The sequence below is a fragment of the Martes martes genome (genome assembly GCF_963455335.1).
Source record: "Martes martes genome assembly, chromosome: 9".
Taxonomy (NCBI): Eukaryota; Metazoa; Chordata; class Mammalia; order Carnivora; family Mustelidae; genus Martes; species Martes martes.
In genome coordinates, this window is record NC_137896.1 from 30,452,913 (window position 1) to 30,467,538 (window position 14,626).

Below are 14,626 nucleotides of genomic sequence, written 5' to 3' on the forward strand. Positions count from 1 at the left end.
CTGCAAAGAATTAAAACAAGATAAATGCTCATTATAGCTAAGGTTATCAGTAATTCTTTTTCTATAGAGGCTTTTACTATTATCTCATTTATATATGGCTATCTCAATTTTTTTTGAAAAGTCTCACAAAAGAATATATGTATAAAAATAAGCACAATACTGAAACCATATTCTGTTAGTGTACATTACAAGACTAGAGTTGGAGGCTGTAAATTAAAAAATTTTCTCCTTTTGGGTGCCTGGGTGGCTCAGTGGTTAAGCGTCTGCCTTCAGCTCAGGTCTTCATTCCATCAGGCCCTGCATAGGGCTCTCTGCTCAGCAGGGAGCCTGCTTCTCCCTCTCCCACTCCCTTGCTTGTGGTTCCCTCTCTCGTTGTAGTGTTCTGTGTCAAATAAATAAATAAAATCTTTTAAAAATAGGGAGAGGGTGGTTGGGTTATGGACATTGGGGAGGGTATGTGCTATGGTGAGTGCTGTGAAATGTGTAAGCCTGACGATTCACAGACCTGTACCCCTGGGGCAAATAATACATTATATGTTAATAAAAATAATTTTGTAAAAAAATATTTAAAAAAATTTCCCCTTTCTTCTACCTTACCACAGTGTGTCCAGGTATTCTGTGAAAAGTACATTATTTTAAAAAAATAGTGCATTAAATGTTTATTTGTATGCATGCACTTTTTTTACATGTGTGTATGTACTTCCATGTAACTACTTTTTAAATGAAACAAATAAACAGAGCACCTGGGTGGAGTTGGTTAAGCATCTGCCTTCAGTTCAGGTCATCATCTCAGGATCCTGGGTTTGAGCCCTGCATGGGGCTCCCTGCCCCTCCACCCCACTTGGGCTGTCTCTCTCTCTCTTACTCTCTCAAAAACATAGAAAAAATTAAAAAATTACATAAAGAATAGCCCTGGATAACTGATTCTATTAGTGAACCTAAAGGAACATTCTCCACCAGGATATATGAAGAGAGACCACATTTGGACAGTAATAAATAAGAAAGGCACAAAGATAAAAATAACTATTCTGAAAACAGCAATGTTACCTGAAAAATTTTGTAAAATAAATTTTGTAAAATTTATTTTACAAAAAAATAAATAAATTCAAGTTTAAAGGGATTTATGAAAACATTTCAGTCATTTATATTAAATGTTTTCTTCAAATAGCTCTGTAATGGTTATAATCTCTTTCTACTTACGGAGAGAGTAAACTGAATGAGAAGCTTGTTTAAAACTTGGTGGTAATGAAAAAAATTTTTTTAAAAACTTGCTGATAATGAGGGACGCCTGGGTGGCTCAGTTGGTTAAGCTGCTGCCTTCAGCTCGGGTCGTGATCCCAGGGTCCTGGGATCGAGTCCCACATCGGGCTCCTTGCTCAGCAGGGAGCCTGCTTCTCTCTCTGCCTCTGCCTGCCACTCTGCCTGCTGGTGCACTCTCTCTCTCTCTCTGACAAATAAATAAAATCTTTAAAAAAAAAAAACAAAAAAAAATTGCTGATAATGAGAAAGAACAGCATGTCTAGCATTTTATTTATTTATTTATTTAAAGATTTTATTTATTTATTTATTTGACAGATAGAGATCGCAAGTAGGCAGAGAGACAGGCAGAGAGAGAGGAGGAAGCAGGCTCCCTGCTGAGCAGAGAGCCCGATGCAGGGCTCAATCCCAGGACCCGGGGATCATGACCCGAGCCGAAGGCAGAAGCTTTAACCCACTGAGCCACCCAGGCGCCCCTAGCATTTTATTTAAAATGCATAAGCTGTTGCTAAGTTTTTAAAGTCCTGATATTCTTGCAGACCAATTTATTTCCTACCCCATAAAGGTTTAGTTTATCACTAAATATGAGTTTGGGAGGAAAAGGTGGTCAGAACACAAATTTCTAGTTATACACAAATTTTAATAAAGTTTATCACCTTTTTTTTTTTAAAGTAATCTCTCCATCCAACATGGGGCTCATATTCATGACCCTGAGATCAAGAGTCACATACTCTTCAGACTGAGCCAGCCAGGTACTCCATACACAATTATTTCAATAGCAATCAGTTATTTAATTTGTAGAGACCACCGAAGTTCGGTTATACAAAAATATTCCAATTTAAGCCTGATTAAAACAATAATATATACTAACACTCAAAATAACTTCTATATAAACAAGAATGGTATAGGACTCAGTATGCATTTGCAATCAGAAATCTGCAAGCAGAACCCCAACTATTAATTATCTATTAATTTCTTAACTAAAGTCAAGAAAAGAAAAAAATCCTCGTAAGCCCAAACAACCATCTGGTTTATCTTCTATAGTTATTTCAAGGTCTTACTTTTTTTTTTTTTTTTAAAGATTTTATTTATCTATTTGACACAGCGTGAGAGCACAAGCAGTGGAAACAGCAGAGGGAGAGGGAGAAGCAGGCTCCCCACTGAGCAGGGAGCCAGATGACGCAGGGCTCATCCCAGGACCCAGATGACGCAGGGCTAAAGACAGATGCCCAACCATCTGAGCCACCCAGGCAACCCTCAAGGTTTTATTCTTATTTTAAGAAGACCCTTTATAGTTGTAACACGATTTGTTTCTTCTCACATGTAAATAAGAGATTCAATTATGTTAAACACTCCACCCCAAGCACAGAGCCAAATCTCACCACCAAGTGAGATCAATACAGGAGCCAAACTCAAGAGGCTTAACTGACTTAGTGACCCAGTCTGCCCCTCCGCCCTAGGTGGGGGGTCAGGGTGGGTCTCATGCGGGTGCATTCGAGCTCTCCCGCAAAAAAAAAAAAAAAAAACTAAATAAATAAAGTTTAAAAGAAAAAAGGATTCAATTATGTATGAAAAAGGCCTAGAGGGCACCTGGGTCGCTCAGTGGGTTAAAGCCTCTGCTTTCGGCTCAGGTCGTGATCTCAGGGTCCTAGGATCGAGGCTCACATCGGGCTCTCTGCTCAGCGGGGAGCCCGCTTCTCCCTCTCTCCCTCTGCCTCTCTGCCTACTTGTGATCTCTGTCTGTCAAATAAATAAATAAAATCTTAAAAAAAAAAAAAAAGAAAAAAAGAAAAAGGCCTAGAAACACTATGAGCAAAGATAAGATACACCCAAAACCTTTCACTTCTCAGAATAGCTAATGCAAAGGACTTGGAAATGCTACCCACTCTGTCCCTTTTTAATTTTATGACTGGGATAAGTACTACAGTATTTAAGCAGTTATTACAAAACATTTATGAGTTATTACCTACAGTATCTTTTAAGTCTTAGTATAAAGACACTAAGTATTGTATTATTAATTACTTCAGTTGCTGAAAATGGCCCTTTCAACCCAACCCTGACATTTTGTCAGAAAAGGATGCATTACATACCAAAACTTACAACTCTCAGTCCCTAAGTTATAAAAACTCAAATGATAGGGCTGCCTGGGTCACTGAGAAGCCAGCTCACTTAAAGGTATATATGATGGACACTACAGAAAAATCAAGTTACCCACTATGTAGCTATTTACACAAAGCTTGAAATCTATTCCTAATACAGAATTAGGAAGAAACTAATCTGGAACTGCCATGATCACTGTTACCTTTCTTCATGAAAAAATTTTCATTTTCAAGCCACAGGAACACTTTAGATCACTGAAGGATATTTCCAATAGTCATTTTTCTCTGTTTATACCATTATCCCCTCATTTAGCACAAATTCATTTCTGTCATATCAATTTTAAAACAAAATATTGCTACACTAAGAAATTTTAAATGGGGGCACCTAGGTGGCTCAGTTGGTTAAGTGTCCAACTCCTGGTTTCAGCTAAGGTCATGATCTCAGGATCATGGGATCTCTGCAGAGAGTCAGCTTGACCCTTTGCTCCCTCAGCTCGCATTCATGCTTTCTTTCTCTCTCTAATAAATACACAAAATCCTTAAAAAAAAATTCTGAATGGTAGAAACCACAAAGATATATACACTTGGAAATCACTTACCTAAATAGAAAAATTTTCTGCTTTCAAATTTAGCAATTAATATTAAGAGAAGTATGTTTAACTGGAACAATCTGAGTCAGGGAAGCAGTTCACTCTCACAAGACCCTTCAATAAGAAAATGTAACCTTATCTATATGTGTGCTATGTTCTTAGTTTATACACTGAAAGGCTAAAAGCGAATGGGTCAGAAATCTACAGCATTAGTAAAAATGAACAGGTTAAGTAACAAATACACATGGTCATACCTAAATCTAGATTTTTTTAATTTTTTCTTTGTTATTGAGACAGGAGGTTTTTCAGAATAATGCAAACGTAATCGTATTTCAGTCTGACATGTCAGCCATCCAGAATCCAGAGTTTCAACACCATCTAGCAGAGTAAATATGAAGAACAGTAATTATTATACACACTTTTCTGAAACAATCTGGTAAGTACAACATACCTTTGACAATTCTAGTTCATGTTCACATTTGCATACACTCAGTTTATATTTCACTGGAACTTCTCTCCAAAGCAAACACACATGTAGTTTTAAATTTATCCCTCAAAAACTTTTATATGAAGTCAGGCGAAAAAAGTTAAATGTTAACAATCAGCCATATTTAACCACTTAAGTAAATTAAAATTTCTTAATGAATCCATTATCGAGGTAACAGCATCTATTTCTGAGAGAATACCACATTCCTCACTGGCTCTAACCTAGTAGTGTTTCACTGAGGACCACTATCACACTTCCAAAGGGTCACATGAACTACTCAGCGGGAACCAGTTCTACCACTAAAGCTGGAGCTTGAGACAGGAGAAGGTTAAAACCAAAACTGTGAGTCAATTCTGTATTCTTGCATTTAGAAATTCCGACATAAATAAATGGCAGGATTGTGATAACACTGTATTAGCGTTATTTAACTTGAAGTTTCCTTCTAACATATGTCATAAAATTTTTATAAATACAAGAGAGCTGTCAGCCATTTTGGACCTAAGTTTTTTACCAACAAGACTCAAAAAAAAAAAAAAAAAAGAAGAAGTTTTTCTCTTTAGGTATAACTTAGGTTCAATAATTACTAAATTTTAAAAGTAAAGAGAAACCATTATCCTCTCTTAATTTTAAACTGTTCTCAGAAATGGACAAATTTGGAAAGACAGTCTTCCATCCTGACAGCTAACTTAAGCTGAGTTTAAGAGAACAACTACAAAAGAGCAAAGAAATGCCTGCATTTGTAACTATGCAGAGATATTAACATACAGTAGAGGGACGTGACCTGCCTTATAGTTAGGGACATGAGAAAACTACTTCTCCATCCAGCAAGCTCTCTAAAACATGTAGCATAAATATTTGTAAATAAAGAGAACAAGACTCTATAACACTAAAACTAAAGCTATGCAAGTATTTTAGACTACCTTACAATGTAATATAAGTCATCCCAAATGAAATTAAGGAAAAGAAGTAAAATTCCTATCCAAACACTGCCAAAGCATGTGTACATTTCTCAAGTGTATAAACATAGGTGCCTTGTATCAGCAATTTATCTCTGGTTCACGGTCAGTGCAAGCACACCTTTTGCTCACCCCCTCTGTATCTTTGACCAGTTTAGGGTCTAAAACAAAAATGCAGTTTAGCATCATAACACTATTATACTGTGAGAATCCCAGTCACCAAAGACAACTTGAACCCTCAGGATAAAGTATTTAGTGAAGCACAAAAATATATGAATGCATGACATTTTCAACATATTCAGAAGTAAAAGGTTTATCTACTCCACCATAAATTAATTGTTAAAGTCTCAGGAGAATTACTGGGACATTTTGTTTAATCTGGATTTTACTGTAAGTGCATATACACACAAACTGCACAAACCTCGCTTAAGAGTCTAGAATGCTTGGAAACATTAACACCAAACACTGGGGTTAAAAGGGGATGATATATTAACAGTTAAGTATAATACTCTTAAATTAAGTATAGTAATCCATACATCTAAGTCACCAGTCAAAAACCAAAAGGATAAAATTTTAAAACTTAAGAATTATACTGGAAACTATTATTTAACACAATGTGGTTGTTTCTTGGATCTAGTCTCTATTTTCAATATCATACTGTCACATTTCTCTGTGCTGTTTCTAACGAAAAGTCAGGTAACATCTCAGTGGTATCAGTACAGACTGTCAAAACTCAGTCTCACTTACTGTGGATTCCAAATTGTCCATCGTCAATAACAATTTCAGTTTCTAGAATTGAAGGAAAATAAAAAAAACCTAGTTAAAATTCATGATGTATACAGAATGCACAACTGAGAAATTACCCACCTTAAGGATTTTTAAAATATGAAATCTAAAATTTAAAAGCAGCCCAAAATGAATAAGCATATTTATTGTAGCCCTCAATAAAGAATTCCCTTTTAAGGAGGTAATCAAACAGTAGAAGTTCTTACAAACTTGGTGATGATCTGTGGTGTTACAAGGAAGGGAAAGAAAACTCCTCAGAGACGCCCTCTAGAGGCACTGGGACAAACCTCTACACCCACCAATTTATGAGACAGGCTGCTGGACAACAATATCTCCTGGGTGATTTTTTTAAACCAAAGGTCTTGGCACAATTAAAATGCTTATTCTTATGTAGTGCATATTCCGAACTTATCTAAAACATAACTCTCCTCGAATCCCAACTATTCTCTATAGCCAGCTACAAGCTTCACAAACAGCAAACTTACCTGCATATACAGAGCTGTGAGGAACTACCAAAAGAATAAGTGCTAGCACATTCCTTTCTAACAGAAATTTCAGCTAAATAAGAAAAGCTGGTAAGCCCCACCCTCTTCAGTAAAACAATAATGATCTTCCCTGCTACTTCCTTTCCCAGTTTAACTTTAAACGTTGTCTGAAATATTTGTCAAAATAGGTGTGATAGTTCCCAATAAAGATTCTTGGTAGATTTCACGCAGCTCTTAAGTTTAGAGATTATGCTTTCCAAAAGTATAAAATTAATTTTTAAAAGACCAGAAACATTCATTTCTTACAATAAGGAAATATATTTAACTGCAAGATGCTTTCAAATGCAAATTATTTTTGAAATGTTTAATACCTAATAATTTCCAACCTCAGTATGGGACTATTATAATTCTAAAGTACGCTATTCATGAAAACTTTAAATATACTATCAAAAATGTATTAAAACATAAAAGAAAATCCAATAAAGAGGATGGAATGAAGTATCTGTTTAAACAAGACATGTCTTTGCCACAGGGTAAAGAAGGATCTCTCACTACTTTCTAATCTAAGATAGCTACTAGCAAGCCATTATTATCTTTAAATTCTAATTTTCTCTAGAAAATAAAAGATACAGTTCTCAGCACAAGTGAATTTACAGATGAATCCAAGTGGGTAATTTATGCATATGATATGAACTTCAAATTTTAATCTCAGTAAGGAAAAAGAAATTAAAAAATACTTGTATGAAGAGAAATGCCATTTTTTTGGCACAAGAAAACAGAATGATGTTTTGGGGGGAAAAAAACAAGAACAAAATAAAATCAACTATCTGAGTATCAATTTTAACATAGCCAGCAGGTATTTAAGTAAATCAGGAGGAAAATATGTCTGCTACAACCAAGAAATCTGAATGCATTCATACAAGTTTATTCAAGTATTTACTAGTTAAAAAAAAACAACAACAACACAGAATAAACAGGATAACTTATTCTACTGCTCTTACTATTTAAAGTTAAAAATTTAAGAATTTTTGTTTTGGATTAACTCTTTCCTCAAATGTTCTCTAAGCTCTCTGAGCAAGTAATCAAATAAAGCCGTGGATGCTCAGTCAAGAAGAATGTTATTTTACAAACTTTGTTAAATACTCCAAATGAAAATAAATATTCCACAATAAATTAATCAAATCCCCCCCAAATAAAAATAACCTGGCAAGCATTTCTAACAAAGTTTATAAAGAAAGGCAATTAAGAACTGTTTAGTTTTAAAAGATCCATGATATGCTAAGTGAAATTTGCAGTACTGACAATGCATTGACCTTAAACTTTAGAATAAAAATTTATTAAATCCCACTACGCCATTGTGCAGCATATTAGTAACTTTATGCATATGCCTCAAACAGATGCAGTTAATGCCCATACCTAAAGGGGTTATTGATCGTGGTTGTAGATGAGTCTCCCACTTGTGAACTATGACTTGGCATGGACCACCGATAGTCTGCAATTTAAAAGTTAAACGTCTGCAATAATTTCTTATATCTTATTTTCTACCCATGACTCCATTAGATGTTTGTGGCCTAAGTCTTATACTAAATATGAAACCAAAAGATTCATCTTGTTATTTATCAATATTATATGCCAAAAATCAGGATGTACCAGGTCACAAAACATGAGTGCTGGAAGAAAAGGACGATGAGGCAGTAAACAAGAAAAAGGAGATGAAACTGGCACATAAAATCATCTTAAACCCTTTCTTAAATCTGCCTATAGTACTCCTAATTAGCTGGTAAATTCCCATAAATTAAAGTTAACACCAAATATACTTTATGCCTGGTTGTCAGTGGTCAGTGAGGTATTACTGAATAAAGTTACCTCAAGTAACTCTCCAACTGTTTGGGAAAAGCCTATATGATAGTAGGAATAGTAGGTACAAGTACTTCAAGATCAGTGATCACAAGGAACTAGAGGGCATAACAAGCTTCTTCATTATAGTAAGTAAATAACAGGAAGAACATCAAATTTCTTGTATTATAGTAACCATTGTTTCTAAAAAGTACAGGAAAACCCTAAAAGAAAGTACATGTGCATGAGTAAATTCGAAGAATAAGTCTGACAAAAAGGGAACTACCATCTAGTTTTTCTCTTTATGCCCTACAGTTCATAAATTCATACAGGGTGAAAACTAATACTGTCTTCTGTTATCAAATTCTCTTACTAAAAGGGAAAATAAAGCTTTATGTGTTAACATCTACAGCAATTTAAAAATAAAAATGAACTGTCAACTAAGATTCCCTATGTATACCTAAAGGATTGAACTACTAACTAAATGCTTCCTAATTTTAAATATTTAAAAAAATCAACTGAACTTATGTGCCAAAATAAAACCATTAAATACATATTTTAGAAGCAAAATTTCAAACTGTAACATTACAAGGTATTTTATATTTCTCTTCACATCTTCAGAAGACATTTAATAAAATACAAAGAAGCAAAAAGAAAACACAAAAATCATTCATTATCACACCACTTAGGGATAATCATTACTGATATTTTCATACGTAAATCTTCAACCCCTTTTCTAGGCATATATTACATACTCTTAAAAAGCACAGAACATATAAGCTCTCTATACACTGTGTATACCTTTAGATGGTATTAAATACTCTTCTATATCATTTTATAGCTTTCAATATTAATAATAATGTGCTAAATGGTAATCGAGTATAAGATAAATTAAGCACATTAAGTAATTAAGTGCAAGAGATATTCTACTTAAAAATAACCAGAGGTTGAAATTTTTAAAACTTGCAAACTTCTGAACTTTGAAAACTAAAATAGCATTTGCTATTCATTCAAATCATAAAGCAAATGGGATAATCACCAAATCCTCATTTTCTCTTGCTGAATACCTCCTTGTTTTAAGGGTTCAACTTATTAGTTAGGTAAACTGGGCAGATGTTTTTAAAATTTTTCTTTACTGTGAAACTGCTCATCTTAAATACAGTGAATTTCACTTCCTTTACACTAAAACATAGAGATAGTTTTATTCCTATATCTGTTCGATGTTTTTTATCACGACTTTCCTCTCATTTTTGAATTTCTTAAACATGAAACTTTCTGATCCTCAAAAGATACAAATATATACCTTAAAAAAAAAAAGTTTCTTAGCAATAGAGAGTATCCAGAAAGATCTAACCTATAGTCTTTCCCCATTCCTCTCATGTCCCCTGCACATCCCCCTTCCCAAAAAAATAACCCTCTTTGCTACAAAGATGGTATAGCTAGCTCTACATTCTTACAGAAGTTACTAAACAAAGGTGACTTTAAAAGGTGCCAGGAACATAGTATTAAATACCAGCAAGGATAAGAAGTGGACAGAAGAAAGGAGAGTTTGTTTTTGTTTTTGTATCAATTCAGTGTCAGGGGAACTTTACAAAGTGTTGACTACAATATCTACATCTAATGTCAGAATAGCCCTGTGGATAAAATATTTGGTAGAAAATATATTTTAATAGTATTTTAATAACTCCACCCTCATCTGCTTTAGTAGCAAACCTACTCACAGCATAAAACCACCTAGGCTTGAACTGAATGGGGCATTCGAGGAGCAATCCAAAGAGCTGATTCAACAGATGACTTCTAATTGGGTATATAAGCGTTCACACTACAAATCATGTTTGTTGGTACAACAAAGTGTTAAAATAAAATAAAAAAATTAACGAAGTTTTAAAATACAGTGATCTTTCAAAATGGTACTACTTTGTCAAACTCTAGAAGGTAATCTTAAATTTTAGCTTACTAAACTTCTTAAAAAATATTTAAGCCCTGAGCACTGGGAGATTAAAAATCTCAGTAATGACTCCAAAACCTGCAATCCTTTTTAACAAGCTAAATGTAATAAACTCATTCTTCAAGATCTTAGAAAAAAGAACAGTTTCATTCCGTAAAAGGATGCCATAATTTTAAGCACTTTGGAGTCAAGTGCAAGGTGGATCTTTGAAGAAAAAAGTAACATCATCAGTCCAAGACATTATTCCATTAATAGTATTGATAGAGTTGTTTCATAATTTAACATATATTAAGTCAGTTGATTGCTAAAATGTATGTTAAACTGTGAAACAACTCTATCAATACTATTAAGCATATTAAGAAAAATACAAAATAATCTATTTCTGCAAAGAAAGAAAAGCATAATGACTGCTTTCTTAAGCAGTGATCAACATCACTGAGCTACATCAAGCCCTGAGAGAAACAACATGTAGACTGAGGTTTTTGGTCTGTTTTGTTTTGAACAAAACATGTAGCAAAATCATCAACTAGTCAAGTCGTGTCACTGCTTTCAAATATCATGAAAAATAAAACTTCTAAAATTTTACTGTTGTCTTTCCAAATTTTGAAAAAAGGTGGGGGACATGTAAAAGGGGCTCTGAGGAATTTGCATCTATGATGGCAAGGCCAGACCAACAGTCATTTAAAAATAATGATTTTGAAAAAGACTAATAAGAAAAATAGTCACGTATGGGTAACTAAAGCGTGAGGTGAAGAAAGCTAGGCAGACAGATATCTGTGAGATGGTTTAAGTCTGAGGTTAACAGCTTAGGGTATTTAGCATCCAGAAGAATTTTATTAAGAAAACCACTCAACAAAATAAGATACCTGGGCTATTCTATAAATAAACAATGATCTGCCTATCACAGATGACTGATTCTTTTGTTAAAGGATTTAAACAAAAATCAAGGGAGATTAAGAACAAAATAAGGGTTTATAACAAATCTAATTATGAGTGAATGTGAACACCTAGAAAAATTAGAAACAGAAGTTACTAAAAAATAAAGAGCTATTTCCATTGAAATGAAGGGAAAATCACAGACAACATTATTATAAATTGGCTAACATTTCATCAGGTTACATCACTAATTCTGCCCACAAGTATAGAAGGATGGACATGGACTTAAAAAAAAATGTTTTAATTGATGTTCACACTGAAAAATTATCTCTGGTGAAGATGTGAAATTAATGGACCATCTGCAGACTCCCACCTGCGTTTTCATTCCAAGAATATCTACAACCTTTGTTTGCTATGTTCAAGATAGTATTTGATTTGTCACCTGTAAAATTATTTTAAAATCAACATATTAACACCTCATTCTAATTCTACAGAGTAGAAGACAACAGGTAGTTATAAAAAGTTGAGAAAAGGGACTCTTATAAACTAAAAAGAATATGCCAGAAAGAGCAAAAAAGGAGGAGAAAATACGCATGGTAAAATTTTATTTATTTGCAATAAAATTTTCACAGTGGAAGGGACCTAAGAAATCTATGGTCCAAGCCCTTCATTTTATAGGTAAAAAAACTGAAATATGAAGGTCAATTGACAAGACCACAAGATTTTTAGCTTAAGCTCTACAAATGCTTGGGTAGACTACCTCAACAAAATTAATCTTATTACTCATTTCAGCTTTTCACTGTATCATAATTACTTTGCTTTCCTATCATTCTTTATATTTATAAAATATATATTCCAATAATTTCATTTTACAATTTAAGATTCTTTGCACATTAGTTTTATCATCTGACAACACACAACTGAGACAAAGTTTCATAATTATTTCTATTTAAAATTAAGTGTCATTTAAAGAGCGCCACCAACTTTTAAAAGAAAAGAAGTGTCACTTTAAGCTGGCATGTGGAAAAAAAAAACCTCTAGCTATATGCATGGGATTTTATGTAGCTATTTACTCTAGTCCATGAAAAACATACTTACCATGGCAGCCCCTGCATCACACGGTACATGTGTACACGATACAGAGCACCTACTTAAAGAAACACACTCACCAACACATACTGTAAACTTTTGCAAGTATTACAAGGGGAAAAACTTGTTTTTTACTGTAAGCAGACTTCTTGCCAATTTTTTCAGAAGGCAGTTTGGACTAATTTGCTGCTTTTGGTTACACTTTCAATGAAGAGGGAAAATACTGTAGGTTGGCTTAATTTGATCTATGTTGACAATAGTCTTACTTTAGAAAACTATGCCCAAAGGATTCATTATGATTTTTCTTCTCCAAATGCCACTTTAAGTAAAATTTAGTTGACTTCACATATTACAAATTTCACAAACCAGGATCTTTAAATTAACTTTCAATGTCATGAGTGCTATGACCTACGTATCACTGCACAACTGTTCAATTTAAACTGAAAAACTCTGCCACAATGCACAACCCTTAAGTCAAATAAATGATATTAAGTCATTAAAATGAGACTATTGTCAAGATAAGCCAACACAATGATCAACCATAATGTAATTTTAATTACTGAGTATTTACAATATATTGTTGGAATAAGAAACGTAATAGGTGCAAAAGACAGCTGAAGTGGCTTTGTCAGTTTTTTCTCTTCTATAATGGTGGCTAAGAGAATGAGGTAACAGTGGCTGCTTGCATTTTTCACATGTAACAAGTATTCAATGATCCCAAAGGGAAATAAAAATTTTAAAATGGTTTAATCCACGTTTTGCTTCCTAGACGCCTGCCTAAACCCCTGCTCACATGCAGCCTAAGTGTACTCAAAGATAAAAATCTGAAGGAAAAGAATCCTTTCAGGAAATAAGCATCTTTAAAATAAGAGGGAAAGAATCACTTTTTTCTTTTCTAAATATGAAAACAATCCCAAAATAATAAATCATTGTGAGCAAGCAGATTAGATTTAACAGATACTCCAAAGGCCTTCAGAAAAGATCCTACTCTATCAACACCATGGTTGAAAAAAAAATCTAAGAGGAATTACTTCAGTTCTGATAGGAGTTAAAACAAATGCAGCCACTAAGAGATGGCTTTTATGAAATAATTTTTAAAAATAATTACTCACTTAAAGCTGGCTATATACTCCTTCAAATGTATTTATACCACATAAGAATTAAAAAATGAAACAAAAAGAAACCCCTTTTAACTGGTTACTTCACAAAAGTTAGAGAAAAAGCACAGCTACTGAGAACACTCATTTATCATTAAAACCGATTTCATAACAAGAATACTGCAGAATATACTTACTATTAGTCTTTTAAAAATTCCACTGCAGACATCGTCTGCCTCTGAAGTGGCTACTTGCTTGCTTTTTAGCACTAAAATATCATTAATCTAGAGTTCTGTTTCCCTTATTTGATCAAAAGAAACTCGCATTACTTTCAATGTCTCCAAACTTAAATTAGTTGCTTTTGAAAGAAGTAAGTTTGTTAAAGAAACTGGAAACGAGATAAAGAAAACATACCTTTGGTTCTAGAAAGCACCCTTTGAAATAGCGATACTGAACTGATACTCCTCTAGTGAGTACAATGGTTGCTTTCCATAACATGCTGTGAGGAAAAAGAGCAGAAGCATTAATATCAAACTACAATGCATAGACTTCATAATGCATAAAACCCCTCCAGCAAGGTCTGTGACCAACACCACTTGTTTATTCCTACACAGAATTATACTCCAGGCCGACCCTGCATCAGGCACTGGGCACACAGTGAAGAATAAAGCAGAAAGAGCCCTGTCTTCAAGCAGATTGCTTTCTGGTGAAGGGAGACAAATAACCAAACATACATAAAAAGAGCTATTTGCCTTTCTGACGTGACAGGAAGTTTTGGAGGAGAGGCCTCAATGAGGAAGAACAGTCTGAGCGGAGTCCTATGTAATGAGAAGGAACCAGCCATACAAAGACAAGGAGAAGTATTTTAAACAGAAAAAGTAACACAAAGGCGAGAGTCAGAATCTTTTCTGACTTTCCAGTTAATTAGAGATGTTACAGGGCTGCTAAGAGGCTTTGGGGCTGAGGCAAGTGATATACTCGCATTCCCAAGTGTCTCTTATCCTGCTTTCTTCCCCAGCCTCTGGCTAATCCCCTGGCCAAACAATTGGGATCTATATCTTACTTGTTTCAACTCAATGTCTTCCTCTGAACTATGCTATGCTAACATAGTCTACTGCTA

At 34.2% G+C, this 14,626-nt stretch overlaps 1 protein-coding gene across 6 annotated transcripts in view; it reads right to left on the reverse strand.

The window, feature by feature from the left end:
- GPCPD1 (glycerophosphocholine phosphodiesterase 1) overlaps positions 1 to 14,626 on the reverse strand; it is a 51,874-nt gene that overhangs the window by 24,954 nt on the left and 12,294 nt on the right. For 4 of the 6 annotated variants that reach the window (XM_080814543.1, XM_080814546.1, XM_080814544.1 and 1 more), the window contains exons 4-7: positions 13,921 to 14,005; positions 8,077 to 8,152; positions 6,137 to 6,178; positions 4,201 to 4,324 (exon numbers count right to left, since the gene is read on the reverse strand). In XM_080814543.1, coding sequence (XP_080670669.1) covers positions 4,201 to 4,324; positions 6,137 to 6,178; positions 8,077 to 8,152; positions 13,921 to 14,005 — 327 coding nt within the window. The remainder of the gene's footprint in view (positions 1 to 4,200; positions 4,325 to 6,136; positions 6,179 to 8,076; positions 8,153 to 13,920; positions 14,006 to 14,626) is intronic. The other 2 variants (XM_080814547.1, XM_080814548.1) reach the window with 1 other exon arrangement.